General features: G+C 34.6%; 1 protein-coding gene across 1 annotated transcript in view; it reads left to right on the plus strand.

Moving 5' to 3' along the window:
* Positions 1-10,626: 10,626 nt before the first annotated feature.
* LOC105383973 overlaps positions 10,627-25,786 on the plus strand; it is a 37,172-nt gene continuing 22,012 nt past the window's right edge. Inside the window, exon 1 of the mRNA XM_038106384.2 lies at positions 10,627-10,997. Within this exon, the coding sequence (XP_037962312.2) occupies positions 10,793-10,997 (205 nt within the window). The 5' untranslated portion in view covers positions 10,627-10,792. The remainder of the gene's footprint in view (positions 10,998-25,786) is intronic.

A 25,786-nucleotide genomic window follows, 5' to 3' on the forward strand; every position in this document is an offset into this window, starting at 1 on the left:
TAATATCTCATAATTAATATCATCAAACTTGTCCATATCATAAAGCGGCATCTTATTGGCCTCCCTCAGCGCTTCCTCGTTCAAGAAGTCGACCATCACCGGCAGATACACGTCTTCCACCTTCTTCCTCCGCACGTACTCGATCCACTCCGCCTCCAGCAGGTCCACCACCTTGTGGAAGACCTGGTCAGCCACCTTCAGGTCATCCTCGTACCCAGGGTCCAGGCTGATCAAAGTCCGGACCGATAAGATCACGCGACTCACGAATGGGATCAAATACTTTCTTGCTGACAGCTTCGGCAAACTCTTTATTAACTTCAGCTCGTTCTCTATCAACAGATTCTTCTCCGAATTCACTCTTGTTAGCTTCACTTCTTTACTCACATTGTCGGTTTCTCCATTCACTGTTGGGATCACTATAGAGGAGTTCATTTTGGAGTCTTTATCGCTGGCTTCGATGGTCGCGAGCTGCGTCTCGAGGCGAGCGTAGATCAGCCGTTTCTGTATTTTGGCCATCTCTTCTAGCGCTTGCAGCACTGCTGCCATCTTCTTGGCTTGTGTCTCCGAGGTGCCGGTTTGTCTGATGAGGTACATGAGGCGCTGCAGCGCTGTGAAGTCAGCGCTCATGGCTGATGGGTCTGGGCTGGCGGCGGCGGCGGCTGCGTCCAGCAAGTCAAAGTCGATGCACGTTGAGGTGTCCACTTTTGTAAATGTGGAGTTGATGTTGTTCATGGTTTGAAGATTACTGAACAGGAAAGTTTTGTGCTTGGCGGGTACCGGTCGGTTGGAGTGCTACTTGTGGAATAGTCGACCTACTGGGTGGGATGTAAAAGGAGCATTTAGCCCCCTTCCCTAGTTTATGAGTAAAACAATAGGATTAAGTTTAAAATAATAAGACATCCTAATTCCTGACTTGGTGCGGATTGCAGGTAAGGAAAAAGTCTATTCATAGAGTAAAACTAGTAGGTAGGTGACCTACCTAAATATTTCTTCTTAGTAAATACTTATTGTGTTACACTATTGAAACAAAAGAGTTCCAGGTACCTCCTAAAATCCTGCTTATTTATTAGCATTGATAAACTTATTTTGAATATCACGTGTGGCTTTACCTAGGTAGGTTACATCTATTGTCTGTCGCCCATCGAAGGATGGTATCGGCTTAGAGAATGACAGAAAATACAAGTCAGACCCATTGTGGTGCTACCTATCAAGAATACATACAACAGCGAATAAGACAAGCACAAGATGGGACAAAGTAGGTACCTGTATACTTTTAGGCCTGCGCCTAAAAGTATACAGGCGGAGTTTTTAAAATAGCGAAACCTGATGATGAAGGGACCAGCTACATCTGTTATAAAACCGGGGACGTGTTGTGTGTGATGTGTGTAGCAGTGGTGTTTATGTGGATGTGCTTGAGCAGCATGTGAGCTTGAGATCGCTATTTTAAAAACTCCGCCTGTATACTTTTAGGCGCAGGCCACCGTACCTATAATGCAGATTGTAACTTGTAGCAGACCTCTGTAGGCCAGAAAATTGTCTTCCACAACATTGAGAGCTGATACCTATATAAAATTGATAGAAATAAATACTTATTTATTTGCTGAGTAGGGGTGTAATATATAAGTTACATAGGATTTTAGTCCAACATAATATTCTGCCTGGCGGAAATGTAAAGCAGAGTTGAATTACGAATAACTCATTGCTCATAATTATTATGTTACACGTTAGGGTCAAAGCCAAGCATGTACAAATATGGAATAAATTTGATATAAGTACGACCATATACCTACTTCATTTATCCCAATTCCCGATAAATGGGGATAATTATGCATTTAAATTACAATTCCGTGATGTGGCACACTTTCCTTGTCTCTATTTAGCATTGATTAAGTAACAATTAAGTGCATCTGACAAGCTTTCTAGCAAGCAAATGCAAAGCGATAATGTCGTCTTATTAGATAATAACGATTATCATGTTGACAATCTAGAATCTAGATCTAGACTTAATAAGAGCAATGACTTCCTTGATCCTGAAAGTCTTCGCATGGAGACAGGCCATCGACGGTGGATACTGGCGATGACAATTGGGCCATTAATCGAAATGAAGTAGGTAATTATTGAATAAGCTATAGGTATTATCATGCTCGGGTTTCCATGAAAGATCGGATATAAAATGAGGGTTTTCATCACCAAAATAACATAATTACTGAAATAGATCGTTAGCTTTTAAAATCTGCAAGCTGAAGTGGCTGCTTACCATTTTGACTGTGACGTTTGGGGTTGATGAATTCTCAAGTGGAAACCGCTCGCTAGTCGGACGACCATTTCTTCATTTCTAAGGTCGTCCTCATCTCGTTTTATATCCGATCTCTCATAGAAGATGAAACTGAGCATAATAATATAGTTCATTCATAAATTACTTCATTCCATAGCACAATTTGGCACGTAATGATGTTGTATGAGGAAAGCCAATGAGAGATAGAAAGGGTTGTACCTACGCTGAATATGAGTTATTTTGTTATTATTTATTGTGAGACATACATAGGTACATAGGTAAATATATATTTTGGTAGGATTATCAATTACTTAGTTAGTATAAAAACCGTCGACGAATTTCAAAATTATGAAAAATATTGTCTATTGTCTTAAGCCAAAAATAGCTATAAAGAACATAATTATTTAGATACCTATTTGATATGATCAAGGATTTAATATTAAAATTATCAACATATAAGTACTTCATCTTTGTAGTTAAGCGACTATAAGGAAGTATCAGCACACTCGTTAGTTTCTTGACAAAATCTCTAGGTACCTAATTAAATAAAAAACAATGCATCTTAGTTGGTAGGCATTTCAGTATAATTAGACCCATTTGATGAAGTATGTAGATAGGTACATATTTTTTGTATCATTCTGTCCGTGAGAATTAATTAACAATTGTCAACATTTTTTTCCGATTTCTCGAGAACCTAGCTTACTTCATATCCTTGAGTAATTTATGTGCTTACTTTTTCAAATTACGGCTATTATAGGTATTAGCGACATTTACGTAAGAGTTTAATGTAATGAAAACATGTGGAATGTAGACAAAGAAGTGGAATTACAATACCTAAGTATATTTGGCACCACCGAACAGCACCAAACCCTAAAAGAGGTGAGCTAACCATAGAAAATATGGCATTTCACAGAGTTGACGCTTAGACACGAAACCCGTACTTACGGTTAAGTATATACCTATAAGTTTTAAGCCGAAATATTTTATTAAGATCTAGATATTACTAACAAGGAATACAATGATCTCCAAATAAATACAACGAGATCACCTCCAATCCATGCTTCAGCCAGTAATACTGAAACGGCATTAGTGCTGTAATAAACTGAAATCCATGAAGCGTGTTAATTCTAAAGTCAAACGTATCATTACTGAGATAATACTCTACCATTCCTGCTGTTGCTTAGTACTTCAGCAATACTCGTGCACTTGTATATTGTTGGCATGCCAGTGTGATAGATAGAATAATCTGACTATCGCCTGCTAAGTAGTTTCAATTACCTACTCCATCTATCGATGCCCAGCTATTGCTTCTCTACTACTTTGACAGATTGTAACTTATTATCTCTCAAAATTGTATGGAAGTTATACTATCAGCAGCTACCAGGCTACCAGCAGTCACAGGTAGATAAAGTTAGATGATACTAGCTGTTCCCGCGCGCTTCGCTTCGCCTTAAAAAGTTTTCCCGTGGGAATTCCGGGATAAAAAGGAGCCTATATGTTCTTTCCCAGGGTCTAGACCGTATGTATACCAAATTTCATTCAAATCTGTCCAGTAGTTTTGGCGTGAAAGAGTAACAGACAGACAGACAGACACAGTTACTTTCGCATCTATAATATTAGTAAGGATTATTGAAACTGGCAGTAATGGAGTAGTTATAGTAACTATGTAACTACTGAACCTGTTTATGGTGGGGGAAGTTATTAATTTATTTAATCAGTACCTATGTATTTACAAAGAATTGCCTAATGTAGGTATTCTAGGTATTATTAACTAAATTGTCTGAGTAATCGCTTGTGTTCGGTAATTTACCTGGTACCAAAATTTTATACATGGAATTGTAAAATACTTAGTAATCAGGAAATCCAAAAATTACCTATAAGTACTTCGGTACTTAGTACGAAACGCTCACGACTAGCACTAGACTGCATTCCTAACTCGTGAGATTCTAAGCAACAATATTTGTAATTACTTAATCGACCCGTAACTAAGTTCTTACTTAGGTAGGTATGATACTCAACAACCTAATAAAAGCCGTCAATTCAAAAACCTAGTAAAAGTAGTATAATACTCGTAGTACTTACTTACTTACTACCACTAGACGAAGGAAATGCTACACATATATTTTGTAATATTTTAAAATGTATTTTGAAAGAATTTATTTGTTTAATGCTCATTGAGTATGTCACTCTGTAGGAGGATACTCGTCGTGCACACTGGTCCTCAGGCATACAGTAGTAGTAACCTAAAACATTTTATATAAGGAAATATCACATAGGGGAATACACATGCAAAACCAGATCGTGTAAATTTAACCTCATAAAATTCCGTTCAACCTCCTTTTATGATGCAGTCGGCAGGATCGGGTGGTAATGCCAACTTTCAAAATTCCAGCAAGTTTGTCGGCCCTCGCTTGTACAGTGCAATGCACTTGAAATGTGACACATTACAGTCAAATATGGCCCTTATATTGCACAAGTTAGAAACTTCACAAAGTGCGTAATGTAACCGCCACCGTATCTGCTTCTTACTTTCTCTAAAGAAAGGAGCAATTCTCTCTCTCGAGTTTTATTACTTACGTGCTAATGTATTTTTATGTTGGCAGTAACTGGCGGCCTTTTGAAGACTGGACAGTAATGGACGCCAAGGAAAGTGGTGCTAATAGTCCACACTACTGAGAATTTAGCTAAACATATTTGCTTATCTCGTTAATTTAGACAAGTTTTAGACAAAGAATGAATTTGAGTGAGTAGGCACATAGAGGTTAGGTAGGTAATTCGCCATAACTTTCATACTCGTAAGTATCTCATGGTTGACTCACTGGTTGATAGAAAGAAATCCTTGTGATAGAGCCATAAAACTTTCTTATACTTAGTTGGCATCGATTAAGAAGGCAAGATCGCAACCTCTGATGTAAATTTCCCGACTACTTATGTCTTCGATACGAGTACCTCGGTCTTTCCCATCCAGCCACCACCGGCTTCCTGTTTGCAGGTTATAGATAATTAGGTAGGTACTGTAAATCTATATGCAAAATTAACCTGTTTACACAGTTCACTTTACAACCCTTGAGGCCTGCATAGTTACTTACTTCAATGATATGAAATGACGTTAAGGCTACGAAACTTAATACCTACACTTTCCTACGTTAAAACCCAAACTACTTACCTATAAATAAATAATTTTATACCTTACCTATACTCGTATATGTAGTGTAGAAACTATAGTCGGTAATTTACTAGTTCAAAAAGTATAGGTAAAACTTATGAAAAATACAAATGCAGGGACTCTGGCACAGTCAGTGCAGTTTCTACGATCCGGTAATATGTATGTAGGTAACTACAGTCCTTTTTTTAATCTCAGAAACTAAATTGACAGATTCTGAACAATTCACCAACAGTCCATTGTCCCGCCAGTAGAACGATACGTCACTTAATAGCGGGACCCGTTCAGAATCTGTCAATTTTAGTACTTATGATGATATTAAAAAGCAGACTTTACATAGATATGAATGAGTTCTAGGAAATAAATTTCTAAGTTAAAATTACATTACAACATAAATGTGTTTGTTTCGATTGTTACATAAAAAAAAACATGGCGCTAACTGCTAGAATAATGCAGTAGACACGACTTCAGGTATTGGGAAAGAATATCAGATACAATCGGAAACCGTAGGTAAAGCACAGTTCACTGTGCACGCATGAGCGTCGGCAGTAGGGCTGCCAAACGTTAAGCAAATATTATGATGAGTACATATACCTAATATTTTTACCCAAGAGTAAAAAAGCCTTATTGCTGTCTACGATTCAATATATCTCAAAATTTATTAATTTTATACAACACCTTTCGTTGTTTATATACCTAAGTATATTTTTACTTTTTTATGTTTATACATTATAGAAATCGACAGCCCTAACTTCTCCATGTGGCAAGCGTAAGTGTACCGAGTAATACTCTGGTGGTTTTGTTTCCATAACGATCCAATGGCATGAGCATTTTTTTATGTACTTACCAAAAGTGTTAAGGTACATATGTAAGTATCTATTTATTTACAGAAATAGACACGGCAAAAGTACATAAGATAACAAATTATTCAGACAAAGTATAAGTTGATTATTCTATTTACTAGAGAGAGGTAGGCGCAGGGCCGACTGCTCTACATGCACATCCAATCGCATGGATAATGTCACTTCTGCGTTTCTTCAACATGTGATCATGCAGGCGATTCTAGCGAAATAGGTATTTAGGAAACCATTTGCTATCGCTTGTACTCTCATGCCCCTGGCACGGATGCGATAGAGATGCACTGTAGCTCGCGACTGACAATAGGTACTTATCTTGATGAAATTCTGGTTTCTGGGGAAAACGTTTTACACTAACTAAATATCAACCAATCTCTTTGATTTTGATGTCAATCATCATCATCATCATCAGCCAATAATCATCCACTGCTGGACATAGGCCTCTCCCAAGGAGCGCCACAACACTCGGTCCTCGGCCTTCCTCATCCAACCACTACCCGCCACCCGCCTAAGGTCGTCAGTCCAGCGGGCCGGATGTCAATCGCTTCAGCATAATTTATTATAGGTTTATAGCGTTCGCTTTTAAAAAAAAATACTTTGTTATTGTTTAACATGCTGTTTGATTCAACAGAGTTTTTATCACAAAAATTAAGTTATTTGAGGTGCCTATAATTTTGAATCTATAAAAAATTTAGGAAAAAGGAAAAGCTATAAACCTAGTAATTCCTTGTGTCAATAACATACAAAAAATCGTGGAGATTGGATAATATTTAGAGGTAGTAAAACGTTTTCTCTTTTTGTATGGAGGAGCAAGTGGTATACTTCCCTCTTAACACAAATAAATGTATGGTCCCGGGAGTTTTAGCGCTCCTTGGGAGAGGCATGATGTAGTGATATGGATCGTTACAGGCGGCTGATAATGATGAAGTTGATGATCTCCGATTTTGTGTGTGCCATGGACTTGTCACAATGAACATGGTCGAATAGGAGAGACCCGCGTTGCGGTTCCAAATGGTTAACCGTAAACAATAGATTTCCTTACTGCCTGGCATCAATAATATTTAATATCTTATTGCATACATAATGCATTATAATGTTTTGAGAAGGATTATAATCTGACAAAGCTGCTTACCTTCGGAAATCAAATTTTAAGCTGTTAAATTGTAGCTGTTGTCACCTAAGAAACTTGCACACATGGATTTAATTATGTAGATTTCAGACGACTATGCAGATTAGGTACTTGTAACTACAATATAACAGCACAAAACTTTATGATGCATTATGTATTTAAAAATATATTAAGTATTTATTAAGCTCTTGAGCGACAAATACTAACTACAGTCACACAGTTTAACATTTACCACCGTGGTGAAAGGATTAACCATTTCTCCAATAAAATTCGAAATTATTATGTAGGAAATGCTTCACATGAAAATAAAACCTCCTTTATATACATATCAACGGTGGAAAGGCAAAAATTACCAAGTTACTTTTATTTATTTTTAATACACAGGTCTGGAATCCGAGATACGACGTGTATATTTCTAAAATCGAAGCAATTCAACGTAAATTCATCCGTTATCTCGCATTCAAATTTAAATTACCGAAACGTACCTACGAGTTTAACTGTAATAAATTACACCTGCTCCCTCTTGCTATTAGGCGTAAAGCAGCAGATGTAACTTTTCTCGTCAAGATAGCACAGAGCAAAATTGACTGCCCGGAACTGCTTCAAAAGATACATCTGTCAATACCCCGTAGAAGTTTGCGTAAGTCTGTCCTCCTATATGTACCATTTGCCCGCACCAATTATAGGCAGAACTCATTTCTTCTGAGAGCATCCAGCGGTTTTAACGAGTTGTCAAATGCAAATGTTGATTTAGATTTATTTTGTAGCCAAGTAGGATTAATCAACTATAGTTTTAGCTCATCTGTTTTGTTGAGCGAATAATTTGTGCGAGCTGTATTTCTGCTCAATAAGAACTTATTTTTACTTATTTTTACTAACATATGTGTGAAAACTTTTAATTGGCTATGTATTATTAATCGAAATTTCTTATGTATAATATTTAGCTGTAAGTTTTCCTATGAATAAATAAATAAATAAATAAATAAATGTGGGGTAGGTACACGAAATACAATAAAACAACACATGGCGCACCCAGCATGGGCAGTTAGTTAGCCAGCGAGTGGCCAATCTATCACTAGATTCACTAGTGATGGTCACAGACACCCTAAGAAAAATATTCACGTCAAGAATGTTGTGGTATTAAACACTTAAGGTGTCTGTAAGATTGTGATCAAGTATGTAAGTGTAAGTATGTAACCTATAGGTAGTGCCCACAGATGTCATTAGACTCTTTATAGAAACCAGAATGCACGGGGTCAATACACTGTGACTCTGGAGGCGTAAGGCTAATTAATTCTATTTTTAAATTAACTCGTTTGAAAAAGAAATCTTGGTATACTTTTTTTAAAAAGGTCCATAAAAAACTACAATCGGCTACACTTTAACAAGCACCGTTTATTTTTTTACTTAGATGAATTGAACATAATGGATGAAATACTGTTCCCTTCGTAATTATCATACATAACCTAGGGTATCGTATCGTATGTATGTACTCAGGTACATGAAATCATATTTACATTATGCTCACGACTGTAATCTCCGAAGGGGTAGAGGTGACTCATGAAAACATTTTGAAGTTTTTATTGAAGTAGAGGTAACGTGTAAAATTTTGCGGTTAGGTACTGAACTGATGTCTCTAAATTAAATACAATATAAGTAGGTAATGTTTAATTATTTTAATAAAAAAATATTATTGCCCTCTATACCAATTTTTATAAAGAAAATTACCTAAGTAAATATTTTCCAACATATTGAATTCAATTTATAAATAAGCGGATAGTAAGTATGAAAGAAAAGAAGTGGCACAAATAAATTGGTTTAGGTTAGGGGCCTCCCACACATACTTTTGTGTTCTTGAGAGCTCAGTGTAAGTACCTACTTGAAGATAACTGCAACTGATACTTAAACGTATTTACGTGTATTGAATATCTTTATTATCCAACTCAAGTACCGGCTGCATCTTGCAAAATGATATTTTATATTATTTTAACTTTGATCCAAGTTCAACGGGAAGTGGACCTGCGGCCAACTCATAAGTAGCTGTGCACTTTTGTACATAAACTCACCACATTTACTTTGTTGAGGAAAGAGGAATACCTATCATAAACTACCTACGATCCCTTAGCCTTTTCTTAACTCCACTTCCTTCCCCCATCTTTAAAATATTTGATACAGAAAAAAAACATGGAAAACGTAATAAAAGAGATTTGATATCCAATCCTTACTTTTTTAAGACCGCCACAAAAATGCCAAAGTGCTCTCCTTCCTACACATTGGTCGCCTCTGTACCATCAAGGAAGTTAATATCCAACATATTCGTCGTCGCGTCGAGATGCGTCTGTAGAGAACCCATGGGAATGCTTCAAGCGGTTCTTAGCTTTAAGGACAATGGCAGATTCCCCGATAGTACCTATATGCAACGATATAAACTCAGTTAGGTGCATCTTGTGAGGTTGATATGAACCAGTTGCCAGGACGTTGGTCTTTGGCCTGAGGCTGGACTGGATGCGCTTAGTACTTAGCTAATTGAGGTTCTGGAAAGTTCTTGTTAGCACACACACACACACACACTCACGCACACAAACATACTTAACAGCGTGGTAAAGTAATGTTTTACACTTGCATAGGATACATGGGCCGCCATCAGGACTGAATGTGGTGGAAAATATTTCATGAGATTCTAGCTGTTTTATTCCTATGTTTGAGTTAATTTTGTTTGGCTTTAGCAAGTTTTCGCTTGACTTTAACTCTAGTAATCGCCATTTTTTTTTAGTCAAGTGTGAATATTCTTTGAGTACATAAAACTTACTAAACCCAAAGAAAATTTATGATATTATCTCCCACTCAAACCTACCTAATACATTTACAATTACAAAGTGTTTTAAAATTGGTATAGTAAGCCGAAATGTCTCTATAATACTCGTAGCTTTTGTAAGTAGTAATCTTCCATGCTCTTGCCGATCCATGCGCATATAGTCCACTGTATTTTCAATTTCCACAACAATGTCATCTAACTTAAAATTGGTACTTACGTTATTACATTATGCACACAGTTGATGGGCGTACAATATTGCATAAATAAATTCCTTCCATGCTCGGACAAGCGTGGTCAGTGTCGCGCTGCACATGCATCAGAAATGCAGCCAAGAAAGAAAGTCAGCCAGACAACTGCTTGATGAAGTTAACCTTAAAACATGGTTGGTGCGGCGGCGCGCGGCACAACATCACGCAACACCGGCGCGCGCCGACGTCCGCGAGCGAACCATAGACACAACAAAACAAACGAGTCTGTAGGATGTAAAATAAACAAACCAGTGCCGCGCTCGGAAAATTAAAAAAACAAAAACTTTTTTCACAGTGACATTAAAATGCGCGCGGTTTTCGTCTTGTGTGCCTGTGTGTGGGGTGCAGTGGGGCAGGACATTAATTCAATGAGAACAATGCCCAAATACGACAGCCGATATGATTATTTGGATGTGGACGCTATACTGGACAGCAAGAGGCTGGTCAGGAACTACGTTGACTGCCTCATTGCGATCAAGCCATGTACTCCTGAAGGGAAAGCGTTGAAAAGTGAGTTTTCTTAGTGTTTCTCACCTAGAACCTAGACCTACAATTAGCACTAAAGAGGCTACTACTTAGTGGTAAATAAGTATAGGTACAGCGACTTGGTAACAATTGATAGGTAAGTAGGTCATTAAAAGAGTATAATTATTAGGTTGGTATGGTAGGTAAGTATATACAGCCCAAGTAACATTTCATTCGAGCTTAGGTTGTAAGAAATGCCTTTAGGTTTCATAAGGGTTGTGAAAAGGTTAATGCTTTGCTATCTGGTCATATTGAGTACTTGAGAATGATTACTAAGTCCTAAAACTAATTGTTTATTAATACAACCTTGTAGCTGCTGATAAGAGTTTATATTAACGTTATTTTAAGCGAGAGCTTAAGGTTAAATTTTTAACCTTGATACAACCATAAAGTTATGGAATATTTAAATTACTTATAAGTATTTTTTAAAACCTATCTTAAACCTTTAGGTTGATAAGAGTTGTCTAGGCAAACAAATTAGGACTACTTGGTGAAAAACAAAAGCATTAAGCACTGGCTATGAGCTAAAGGCATGATTTAAGTCCTACAAGAATATTTTAAAGCTTTAGAGGCATCCTCAAAATATGTTTAATGCTTTTTAGTAATTTCCTAACGGCCGCCATATTTTTTCACTGAAATAAAAAAAAACTTACCAAAAAGCTACATTTTAATTAATAAGGGAAAATTCAGTAGCTTTTCCTATACTATTCCAAATATATGTTTTTTTATATAGACAGTACTTTTATTTCTAATAAAATTTACACCAAACATAAAATTTTATCTATTTTTTTTAATTAAAATATCTTCAAATTTATCATTTACAAAAGGCCCGTCACTTATACAGAACTATTATCCGAAAGTATCACAATAAAGTGCTAGTCGCACAAGGTTTTCATATTTCCTGACTTCAGCCTAACTACTTACTATATTTTGTATTAATACAACACTTACAAGTTAGCCATTTTGAGTCTTGGAAAGTGTCAGGTAATGGCGCCATTTATTATAATTATTATAAAATCTTACACAGAAACATTTTAAGACCCGAGAGTCCTGGGAAGGCATTACAAATATCCATCAAATATGTTTCAAGTTATAGAAGAGTTACATCCAGAACTAATTTAGAACTTAAAAGCTGTCTTCCAAGGTTATGTTAACGTTAAATTAAGGTTGTGAAGGTTTTATTTAGGTTCTGTGTAAGTTGTTCAAAAGGTTCTGGGTTTGAGCTATAGGTTTTGCTGTAGCTCTCAGAAAGGTTCTAAAACGTGGGCCCTTTTTGCACTCAGGAGGTTAATATAAGGTTAATATAAGGTTATCGAGCCTTCTAAGTCTCACGAGTTGATTTCCATACAAAGGTTCTAGAACCTTTTCAAAACCTTTTTAAAACCAAAAATGTTACTTGGGAGGTGGTTGCATTTTCAAAAAAAAAAAACTCGAAGATTTTTGTTTTGTTTAGAATGACCACTTTTGCAACACCTGTATAATTTTGAGTAAGTCGGTACCTAATCTGAACTTCCTTATCATAGAGTAATAAGGCTATTGTTTTGTAATACCTCATTCTCTGAGGGATTTTTCCTTCTTAACATTCTGGAAAATGCTCCATTTCCTTATCAGCTTTGCCTTCTCTATTTACTTAAGGATTGAAAACTCTTCAAAACTTAATTATATTTTCAGAGCTATTAATTTAAAAAAGTTAATATTTTATACAATCGTAAAAACATTCTATAAATTATCAACGAACGAAACGACAGTTTAATTTAAGTAGAGACACATGGTAGGTACCTACTCAATAAAAAATTAATAAGTGCTTACTACGACAACGTTTGATCTATGAACCCTTACCCCAGTATTATATATCAGAGTGATCAACCAATGCGTCCATGAGGAAGAGAATCACAACAAATTATAGTATTTCAATGGTTCAACGGTATTAATGTTGAGTGCCATAAGTGACATAACAAGATGACAATCATTTTAACGTGATTTTAACGTACGTTTTCCTTTTTGCGCTTCCTTACTTCATAATGAATAGACATGTTAAAATGTTGCATAATTTTTTGTTCAAGAAGATGTCAACGAAAAGTGAAATTCTAGTTTTCTTTTCTATTATTAGACGTAGTCGTAGTGCTTACCTACCTGTATATAGTAGGTACCCATGTATGTTGGTTGAAGAAAATATATTTCATTTCATAATATGTAAGTAATAAATACTTATAAATACCAAATTAGTTTAGGTTTACCTAGTACTTAGTACATTATGTATATTGACGAAATATGAAAACAAGTTAATCAATTTCTTTGCAACGAGTTTGTTAGGAAATACCCTTAATATTCGGTCAATTAGGAAGTTCGAATTAAGTACTTAATATTGTTTTAATAGACTTTTAACGTCTTCTTGTCTATATTGCGATGTGGGAAGTTTTATTTCTAGGAATGATGACAAGATAAAATTTTGGTTTACCATTAGTTAAAATAGAAAACTTTTTCATATTTTACTCGTACAGTCTATCATGTACCTTAAGAACAAAAATATTCGTTTAAAAACTAATCAGTGTGATCTTAGCATAGCAGCCTAGGTGTTGGTGACCAAATTAAATAGTTAACAACTTTTAACACTTTTTTATTATAAAGGTGTCGTCGTATTTGATGACCTCTCTTACGACTTTATAATACTTATAATATTAATATTATACTGCAGCGAAAGGATAATAAGTCAAAACGCTACCGCGAACCTGCGAATACAATGCACTTTTAGCATTGTCGTGTCATGCCGTAACTAATTCTAATACAAAACAATAGAGTTGTGGATGTAACATGATGTGATCGCAAAACCGGAGTATGCCTCCTGGACCAGCGAGAAACAATTCAAGGTCCTGCTTTGTGTTCGGTTGACATGTCTTTATAACGTAATTTATGCATACTCAGTGAGAGGAAGGCTTTAATATCCTGGCCTAGAATTACCAACTTACATCTTTTATCTTTCTTACTATAAAAACCTATTTCGCGATTTGAATACCTAAGTACTACGAAAAAGCATATGTACCTACAATAAGCGAATATACTACTTACCATTTCTTGAAGAAAATCTTTTACGTACCTTTATTAAACTTCTTGTAATCTTCATACGTAATTTTATTTTATTTTCTAAGATTTCTATTATTCATTTGATAAAGTTTTTAATAAATGTGTCGAATAGAATTAATTTGATGGACCTCAAGAGCTTTCTTTGTCTAAGCATATATTATTGACTGTAAAATACCTCATATGAATTTACCTACGTAATGGCCGGACGATTACTTACAATACAGATTTTACATACAAAAGCCAATAACATCGTAGATTCTTACACAAATGTGAACAGCTATTGTGTTCATGGGGTTTACTCTAGTTATACAAAAAACGAACGAACAACAGCACATTTAATGCAACGAGACAAGGTCGTGGTTAGTTCAGCAAGTGCCTCAAATCTTAGTATTTGGTAGCTAGAGTGGTGACCCCCGCCCCCATATGCTTATCTGTTTTTATCTTTATTGTCGCGGGTTCAAGTTCAAATCCGTGTGCGACTTATTTTGTTAAAAAACTAGTCCGAAATTGACAACATACTCGTACTACTGACATCATTCTTGGTTTTAGGTTTTATGGGCTATTGCTTATTATTATATGGATCTCGAAAACAGAATAGGAATAATACCTGATTGTACCTGATAGATAGATGGCATTAAAACTTTAACACTAGCGACTCTAATTCGATTCTATTCGACAACGCCAAAATAATACGTACATGCCACAAACTTATCTGTTCCGGTGACAGTTCACGTAAATGTGTAATATTCCTTAATTCTATAAGATTTTAAGTTTGCCAGTAGTGGTAATTCGCTCTTGTGGTTTCAATAAACCCTTCTAATCTATATCAATATATAATTCATTAGTAAATAATGAGATATGGATCAATTTAGTTCGCTCTCACCGGAACAGATAAGTTTGTGGCACTATACGGGGTGTTAAAATGAAGTAAGTAATTGGTGTTGCTCTTGTGAATGCATGGTAGCGCATAGCATAGCAATGTACAAATTAATTTATAAATGTGCAATAAAGATTTTAATCATAATAATGAAGCAGATACAGCTATTAAAAAAACTTAGAATCCATAGAGGTATTTTTTAAAGCCATTGCTCTTTATTTAGTCCTAATGTACCTAATACAGGGCGGGCCCAGTGCCTACAACGTGCAAGCAGTTAGGTACGAGTTTAATTGCATAATTATATAAACAATCTCCATCGCATCCTCATTATTATAATTGTAACAAAAACATGAATCACACATAAATATACGTTTACCATCATGTAGATAGTAAGTAGGTAAAATTCTTACTCTGTGATTCAACGGCCGTATCAACTTTAGGTACCTTTAGGTTATAGATATGTGCATTAAGGGAGTAAATCAAATAATATTGTGTTTAGTAATTAAGAATTGTATTATTTAAGGTTTACTGCTGTGATTTTCCCATAAATAAATAAAATATAGATAAAGCCGTAGGTACATTAAAAAAATCCGTTAGCTACATTTTATATACTTAGCTAGACCTATAGAGGTACAAAGCTTTAATTGCTTGGGCCAGTTTTATTTATCATTATCAGACTTCTTCTTCTATCGTGTTAATGCACTAAGCTAACTTCAGTTTTAACAGTTTATGCTTATTATCAGACAAAAGCTTAGCACATTATACCTACGTGATAAATAGAAAGAAATATTGTTATACCAATTTATTCTCATTCTCATTACAAAGAAAAGTGTATCTATAAAAAGCTAATGCTAGCCTGAGAAAATACCTTTAATTTTGATTGTATTTTCTGCATAAAAAACTAGGTACTTACGTACTCGGCTTACGTCCACCAGAGCCTTCGTATTGAAGTCAATTATTTTATTTACGTCTCTTCTCTCACGCCATTATCGTTCATTTAATATTACGAGTAATATCGCAAACGCATATTTCATAATAAATCTGTTCTATTAATTTTATAGATAAAAGTATATTTACCATAAAGCCATATTCTTTCTGTTAATTTGGTTCTTTTTAGTGTGTGTATACCTACACCGAATAAATACTTTTTATCTTTTATCTATATTGTGATGGGATTATAGAGCTCATTGTGGGTTGTGCTTCATGGGTGCAAAATTGAAAATCTAATATTGCACACATAATATCTTGCTGCTTTATTGACACTGAAATCCTGTCCTTTAAAATTCGTAAAATTAATAGTTTAAAGTAAGTATACATCTAAGAAATAAATAATTTTATGTAATATATTAATAAAGATGAAGCAATCTGGAAACGAATTCACTATGGCTAATAATACATATTAAATATATATATGTAGACAAAGATTGATATTTATCAATATTCCACTAATCCTTGCTGCACCTGCAATAAAAATGCTAATACAAGGAGAGCTTTGAGACACTCTGAGATTAATAATTCATTAATATTCAATGTCATTCGGGTATATAGGTACATGTATCAGAAAAAAGTATAACCTACCTACTTACCTATTAAAAACAGGTTAAATTTTTTCCTCTAGTTATAAGTTACTACATATTAGTTTTTGGGCTAAGATTTAATACGTAGGTAATGTCTTATTCTAGGAGTATCAGGCTCTCAATAAAAAAATAGTACCTACCTATAACTAAAGATTAGAAGTAATCTCACGAAGGGATCGCGAACGCATTTGATACTATGTTAAGTCATTGAATCTAAAAATAATGAAATATGTTATTCACACACAATAAAGAAAATTTAAATTTTGGATTAAAATTGAAATTGCATTGCTTGTTCGCAAAATGACTTCGCCTTACCACCCCGTGTAAAATAAGAAGTACCTAGCTATTAGGTATTTCTAATTATAACATCTCCATTAGTAATTATCTGTGTCTAGTCATTCGATGTTTGAAGTGTCATCATAAAACAATCGGGTGCCGTATCAACACGCAGTAATTAACGACTAAATGTTTACGTCAGCCTCGTATAGACTGTAGACCTGAAGAAATTACCCATAATTGTTAACTAGCTCAATATTTCATTAGTATAGGTCTGTGTACTGTATTTAAAATACTCAATACTCAATCATTTACATATTGCATTATTATTATACACAATAGTAGATTCGCGCAAGCTTCGCAGAGATTAATTTTGACAAACTTACTGTGGGCGTATTTTTACATCCATTTACTATAAATTTACTTAGGTCATTCTTACAACTTTGGTATAAACAAGACTTACGTCTAACGTAAAGAAGATGTAAATTTAATTCTTTTATCGAACCCGCGAAATAAATATTCAATCTAAATGTATTATTTTCCATGCAGATGCATTAGTATATACTACATACATACATAATTGTATGTAAAATGACATCATGATCCGTGCAGTAGAGCATTAACAAGCAACAGCTTTGAATACCTTATTTTATAAGAAAAAGGATGAATAAAATTATATTACTAAGTATACAATACAATACTCTTTATTTGCACCAAAATAGATCAACATACAAAATTAAACTTAAAAATAAAAAACAGTACAAAAAGGCGGCCTTATTGCTTATAGCAATCTCTACCAGACAACCTTTGGATGGAAGAGAGTTATAAAAAATAAAAAATAGGATTCGAGGTAGCTGAGGTGTATAATACACTACTTAAACACTAAATAAATAGTATATATCTGTTAGAGTGTAGAACTTTATCAGTGATTCACCTAATTAAATGTATTTTAATGTGCCAAATGTAAAAGTACATTTAGCTATAATTCCAACTGCGGATAAGCATTATGAGGATAAATTTTATTCAGGTCGACCTGATAATACAGTATAATATATTGAATTGCTTTCAGGATGGTCATTCATAAAATGTTTAACATTAATTTAATTGTGTCTCAGTTCTAAAGGTGATTAATTATAACATTTAAAGTCAGCCATTTTAGTCGTATCTATGACCGATCTTTTCATGCAATTTGTATGTAGTATTCATAAATGAACTGTATTAATCATGATTTTGTCATGTACCTTTATAAATCATTTCCATTTGTAAAGCGATTTCTGACATCAAATATTATTATCATGATGGTACCTACCTCAAAATGGACTTGGAATCCACTGCCAGGAGGGTCAATCTATATAGCTAACGATGAACTAAATTTCGGTGCACTACTCTATCTTATTGTATTATGAAGTAGAACTAGATAATCTAGAGTGACCCTCCGGGCTGTTGCTTCCTGAGCCGCGAGCACAGGATTTGATACTATTTTCGAACAATACAAACATATGGAAAAAAAGAGTATCGTCAACTGTCACTATTTTTGAATCTACACAAACATATGGAAAAAACAAATGCCACTTTTGGAACTAACAAATTTGACATACATTTTGACAGTGACATTTGACGATACCCAACGTAAAGGGAGGTTTCGAATCCTGTGCTCGCGGCTCTACACTCAAACTTTTCACGGAAGTTTCCGGACTAATAATAGGTAGGCAAAAGATCAGAAATAATGTAGCGTTACAATGATAAAAGAATTATTTAATTTAGTTCGGCAGCGCTCGAGTGTAATCATAAAAGAATGTGCAGACACCATGGTTCAACTTGTCCTTCAAATTTGAACTTGTGCGTATTTATTTACATATCTCTCGACTCATGTTTTTTTTTACTTTCTCCATTCAGCATTGTCAACCGGCTGATTAGCATACAATGAGATCTGCACGCATATGTGTTTGTAGGTGAGCATTGTTTATACAAACGTCAACTTTAACTGTTAACTGTCAACTAGCATTTCTTTGGCCCATATTTTTGGTTTCCTCCAAGGATGTTACTGTTGTTTGTTTTTGCCATGAAAGTTTGTAACGTTTCGCCCTACTGCCGGCTACCTAACTCCTACCTATTGGATTTACTAAGAAGATATTTGAAACTACAACAAAACTTACTTGAGTGAAATAAAAGTGAAACAAATACTGCTTTGAATTGGCCATGAAACATCCAGGGAAACCCTACGTTGTGTTGTAACCCAATAAACGAAAGATAGTGAATTAAATAAAACTATGACCTAGAACTGATTACATACTTCCTACCTGCCTATAATTATTGACCTATATACTACAACTTTGATGTATAACTTTTATTTGTACGATAAATACATATTTACAGGTAAGTACATAAAGATAATAATATAGATAATAATGTTTTTTGGTGTTGGTTAATAAGGGAAGCCCCTCCATACGCTTTGTAGGCCTTGATCACTACACCCGATTGAATCAATATATAAGACTCTAAAATAGATAAATAATAGCAAATATTCAATCGGAGCCCTCGTGGAACACAACCATTGACTTGGACATTCCTCCGCCAACAATCAATCACTTCCCTTGCTCCTAACTTATATATTTACATGGTTTGTCTTTTTTGTTCATGTAAATAAATCAACATGAATACATGTTATCAAAGCTAATGGGACAATTTTATTTATAATCATAAATTAACTGAAACTAGAATAGTTCAATAATTTATAGTATAGTAACTTTATTAAATCATGAATTTCATAATAGATAAGTATTTGAAAATATAATAATATGACTCTAATTTTGTAGCCAAGTGGGAAGTGATTTAGGTATTATTTTAAAAGATTAAATATATAATATGAAATAGTGAATATTCTTTGATCTTATTGGAATATAGGATAATTGTTATGAAATAGTGAATATTATATAATCTTATTCAAATATATTATAAATAGTTGTAATAAATATATCCTAGCTAACTTTATTCCTACTATATCCGTGCTATCTTTATTTACATTAGAATTTATTGATTTAACAAGGAAACAAACACTTCTATGGGTAAAAATTTACATAACTTTCTGAAAATATGCAAATTGGACAGGAATCTGATCTACCTTCAAGCCATTTGTATTTATTGAGCAATATAGGACCAGAAATGATTTAGTTTAAGTATCTAGAACCCTTATTTGTGATATCTTGACACTTATTAGGGTAAATTTCTCCGTCAATCAATTCTTTCCCTGCGCTGTTACTTGTTTTTAAACTCAAAGTCAAATAATCTTCTCTGCCATATAGATACTACAATAAATCATCTTTGAAAAGTTTATTTAGGTATGTATCTACTTTATTCTTTGAATAATTACTATAGCATAGATTCTATACAAGTATTTATTTACCTAATGAAAAATCAATAATTTGAACAAAGAACCATAGAACAAATTTGAAGGTAGGTGTATATTTTTTATTTGATAAGAATTTATTATTTTTGAAGTGAGATCTATTGTCAGGTTTTAGTTATTTGATAATCATCATCATCATCATCACCAGCCCGCTTCTGCCTATTTGTATCTATCCAGAAGTCCCTATTCTAAACTAAAATAAGTTGAACCAAAGCTAAAATAAGGGAATGTGTAATGTGTAGGTTTTTCTCTAGCTAGCTAAATACTGAATGAGCGAGGTAGAAGACCTTTAGTGTACCTATCTAATCCCTATACCAGTGTGATGGAAATTGCAGCCGTGGGTTAGCGTCCTTCAAGAAATAAAGTGTAGGCATAACTTCTCAATCATATACGAGAGACAAAAAGTAAATAGAAAGGTGACTTAGCTTCGCACACGGTGTTCCGCCTCGGCTCCACGCGCCTGGTCCTCAAGCTCCCACGGCACCGATCACTCCCTCCATCTGACCGTCTGCTCACCACGGCTGCCCACACAAAAGTGAAGAGTGCCCACGCGCTGCTCGCTTACGTGGATATTATCCTCTACCCTCAACTCGCCGATATCAATATTAAGGCTCACCTACACTCAGAATAATTATCTTGATTATTCTGTGATCCGAAATCGGTACAACGAAGCTTGGCACGAAGTTAGCCGACACCCTGAATGATTTAATAGACAACTTTTCCAAAAATCCCACGGGAAAACCCTTCCAAAGCGCAACAAATCCCTCGGAACATCCAGTCGTAGTTTAAATTCATTATTTGCGAAATAGTTAATGTTTCGGCATCGATGGAACATTACAAGTTGAGAAGTTTTTTTTTCTCACCGTTACTAGTATAATATTGATTGTAATAATAATATCTGTGTTGGACAGATTAGTTCATTAGTCTGATACGCTTTTTAATTAATTATTTTTTATAAAATACTACCATTAATAGAAGTATATAAGTAGTAGTATTTTTTTCCCAATCTTACCGTTTACATCAGGTACACCCTGGTAAGGAAGTTTAGAGAATAAAAAAAAGGAAGATACTATTGCATTATTTAAAAAAAACTGTTAGTAAACCAATTTATAAATTATATATTATTATTACTGAGAATTGAAAGTTCGGCACCCCGTTGATGTCTAATGTATGAAAATTTTAGTCGCAGGAAATATTGTGAAAGAAAATTATTATAATGTTAGGTATTTTAAATGAAGATGATTACGAAATTATTTCTGTAAAATAAGTAGGTTTGTAAGCGTTTTATATTACGGGACCGGAAAAAACGAGGACACAACAGTAAATATAAATATATTTCGGCGCCATTTTTTTATAACACTTTTACACAAAATGCATGTGATCTAGAACTTAATGTCTCTACACCAACGTGATAGTCGTGTTTTTGGAAATTTAAGTGGGTAGGTAGGCACATCTCATAACATAGGGTCATTGACTCGAACATTAATATTTTTAAAGTATTTATAATCTGATGTTAATGTTTGGTTATCGTTGTTAGACGCCCATTATTTTACTTATTTAGTACACGACTTTACGAAGCGAAATAAGTAGGGTCTCTTATATTTTTTTCTAAGTCACAACGCAATTGTTTAAATAAAACCCAACCCAAAAACTGTTGTTTTAAAGATGTATGCATAATCAAATATTAGTAATTAGTAATTTGTCTAGTTTGTATTTTATGTTGTACCGGCTGCCAGTCAGTCCGGTTGTGTTGTTCTACCAGCAGAGCATATTCTAACTTGTTATAGACAGGCATAATTTTGCAATATTTGAAAAGTTCTTGAATATTTTCTCGATTTTGGAATTTAACTTTTTTTGGCACAATGGTCTTAGGAGCCGCAGTTGGATGTTATAATTTTTTTCTAAGTAAGTTTTGAAGGTTCTGCCATAACTAGTTATGCCGTAGAAGATAGTAGATTCTGCAAGTGCCGTATATAGGTTGAGAAGAATCCTGAAGGGAACTTTATTTTTAATTATATATAGTTTCGACATGATCGCTCGAAGCTTGTCACAGACATTTACAATGTGTGGACCCCAATTAAATCTGTGATCTATTGTGACCCCAAGATACTTTGCAGTGTCCACCTGCTGTATTACATCGCAGTTGGTACATTTATGATTGTTGTCATGCATACAACTATGGCTATGGGCAATCAATTTCATAGACTGATCACAAGCGTTATGACTGGATCTGATGTGCATTGCCAATGTTTTTTGAGCATTAAGTACCAGTCCTGCATCGTGTGACCATTTACATATAGCTGTGAAGTCCTTTTGTAGCCTTTCCATCGCCCTAGAAAAGTTCCTATCGGCTGCAACAAGGCAAGTGTCATCCGCATATTGATACAGTGATGTGTGTTTGACTATTTTAGCTACCTCATTGACGTATACTAAATAATGTAGAGGGCCCAACACCGAACCTTGTGCAGTGCCTATATTGGTATTTACAACGTTACTATATGCATCATCAATTTTCACTCGATAACTGTGAGTTTTGAGATAGTCCTTGCACCAATTTAGCAGTGGTCCTCTGATTCCTGTGCCATCTAATTTATCCAGTAGGTAATCGTGTCTCAGTGTGTCAAATGCCTTACTATAGTCGATAAATACCATGACAACATGCTTTTTTTTATCTAAATTGGCATTAATTTCATCCGTAAATTGCGATAGTAGCAATGTAGAACTTTTATTGGGCCTGAAACCGAATTGTGTCTCTGTTAATACATTATTATGTTCGTAGTACGAGTGCATAAGTCCCGCAATGTATTTTTCAAATATTTTATCTAGTATTGGTAGAATCGTTATTGGTCTATAGTTGCCATATGAGTCATATGAACCTTTTTTATGGATTGGTCTAACAATACCTTGTTTTAGGTCGTTTGGGTATATTCCGGTTGTAATACTTTTATTAATTAATCTTGTTATAGCTGAGATAATTTTATCTCCTAAGTTTATTATGTCGCATGGTCGAATATTGTCTTGGCCAGGTGATTTGTGTGATTTTATGTTTTTAATAATTTTTTTAATATTATAATGTGTTGCTTTTTTATAATAAATTGACCTATCCATTTTTTCCGTATAATTTGTTATATTTAAAAGGGGTATATTGCAGTTTGGGACTATATCTACAACATTATTTTGAAATTCCTTGCTGAATTCGTTAGCAACTTGTGTCTTATTTTGCTTGTTTACATCAAAAGCTTTCACAATTACATCATCTACAGATTTGACTATTCTACCCGATAGTGTATTTAGAATTTGCCAAATTTTTCTAGGGTTGCTTAAATTATTATTTATTTCATTGTTATAAAAACTGTTTCTTGTAAGTTCAATTACTTTATTTGTTCTATTTCGTAACTTTTTATATTGTAGCATTAGTACGGCATTGTTAGGATCTTCTTTAAGGCCCCGTACAGGGTGACGTGCCGCGCCAATTTTGGGTTTTCAATGCTCTTCACACAGCACACGCAGTGACACGCACACATGTAAGTTTGCACAGTGGGTCGATAAACTTTTACTCGCCAACTTTATTGACAATTATGTTCAAGTACATTTTGGGTGATTTTAGGGTAAGTAAGTATAATTTTTACTTACACTGGTAGGCACCAGGAAAGAGTAGAAATTAATAGGGGTGCCACTTTACTCTATACTCGGAACCCGATTAGCTTTCTCAAACAAATATGGTATTTACTTGTAGAAAGGTAACTAAAAGTATTAAAGTGTAGATAATAAGTTTCGGGCATCCTCCAGCCAACTGAACCCCGACGACAAAGCAAAGAAAATACATAGTGTCGCAAAAGGGCTATACTAAGCCAAAAGGGGATGACTCAAGGGGTCATTCTGAACAACTTTTGTTCTAAGAGATTTGCAAATTCGCGAAAAAAAATATTCGTTTTCCATGGTAAAAAGTCACATGTCCAATTAAAAAGTTTCTATGAAAAAGGTTTTTTTTTGTTAATTTCCAAAACTCGTAGAGCAAAAGTTCAGAATGACCCCCTGTCTTACTCCTTTTGTGTTTGTTTTTTGATTGTATGTACATATGTATGTTTGTCTGTTTCTTTGTTCCCTCCTGTAGCCTAAACGGCTTGATAGATTTTGATGTATGGGGTATTGTTAGAAGCGTATTGATGGCGCGATGGTTATAGGCTATGTGACGTTCCATTAAAATGTACATAGCGCCCTCTAGAGGACATAACGTGATGATCGAAAAAATAATAATTCAACTTTGCCGTGTAAGGTATCAAATGAAAGGGCTTGATTTTCACATTACAAAAATATGCATATTGAAGGTATTTAAATAACAACACCAAAATTATTGAAATAAAAAATGATCATGAACTACTGACGTAAAATTTCATAAAATAAAAACAACTAAAAAGTTACAAATAAAAAAATACAATTATAAACAAACGAAAAACCCGACTGTACGCTAAAAACATGAAAACAAGTCCCAATGTTAATGGAAAGTATCGCAGGCGGGGACCAACTTGACCGCCACTCAAGGCCGTTTTCTAAGTAACATTCAGCTAAATGGTGAACCCTCTGCTGGTCCCCGCCTACGATACTTTCCATTAACATTGGGACTTGTTTTCATCTTTTTAGCGTGCAGTCGGGTTTTTTGTTTGTTTATAATTTGTTTAGTACTATATACCGCTTTTTCAATACCTGTAAGTACATTATATTTTTACTTAATTTTAGGGTTTCGAACATCAAAAGAAAAAAAGCAACCGTTATAGGATCTCTTTGTTGTCCGTCTGTCTGACTGACTGTCTGTCACCGCCCTTATTCTCAGAACCGGGTAAAGATATCAAGCTGATATTTCGCATAGATGGGGAGTACCCCAAAAAAAAAATTATGGTACTCCCTGTCCCACACAAGTAAATTGGGGCTTATATTTTTTCCAGTTATTTTGATGTGTATCCTTTTTTTTCTTTGTTGTTTTGTATAAGTATGTGTTTCTTTTCTTTAAATCTGTATTTTTTTTGTTGTTGCTGTCTATGTGTCGAATAAATGTATCTTTATCTTCAAATCACGCCATCTATCGTTTGTTTTTTTTGTGGCTACTGTCTATAGAAGAAATTCCGTCATTGACAATTTTACGTTACGAATTTATTTTTATTTTTACATTTTCGTGGAGAACCAACAGCATTTTGTTAATAAATAATTATTACTTATGAACACATAACAACTTGATGCCATTAACAGAATGAACTTAGTAAACCCAGTAAACCTAACACATCCAGAGGAAAAATAAAATATCTTTCTCTCTCTCTCTGAAAAACATACTCAATAGCCTAAACTCGATGATTTTAGCTATTAACATCTTTGAAATAAAATTGAGCCACCACCGTGTTACTGCCCTCATCAGATCCTCACGAGACCATACCTCAACCAGCACCAAGAGACTGTATTTTTGATCCCTAACCTAATGTTCGTGCGTATTGTCATCCATTCCAGATCCATTCGCTATATTCCTGCTCCTCATCAGACCTTTACGAGACTGTAATGTCACGAGAAT

Source organism: Plutella xylostella, chromosome 19 (genome assembly GCF_932276165.1).
Source record: "Plutella xylostella chromosome 19, ilPluXylo3.1, whole genome shotgun sequence".
In the NCBI taxonomy this organism is placed as follows: domain Eukaryota; kingdom Metazoa; phylum Arthropoda; class Insecta; order Lepidoptera; family Plutellidae; genus Plutella; species Plutella xylostella.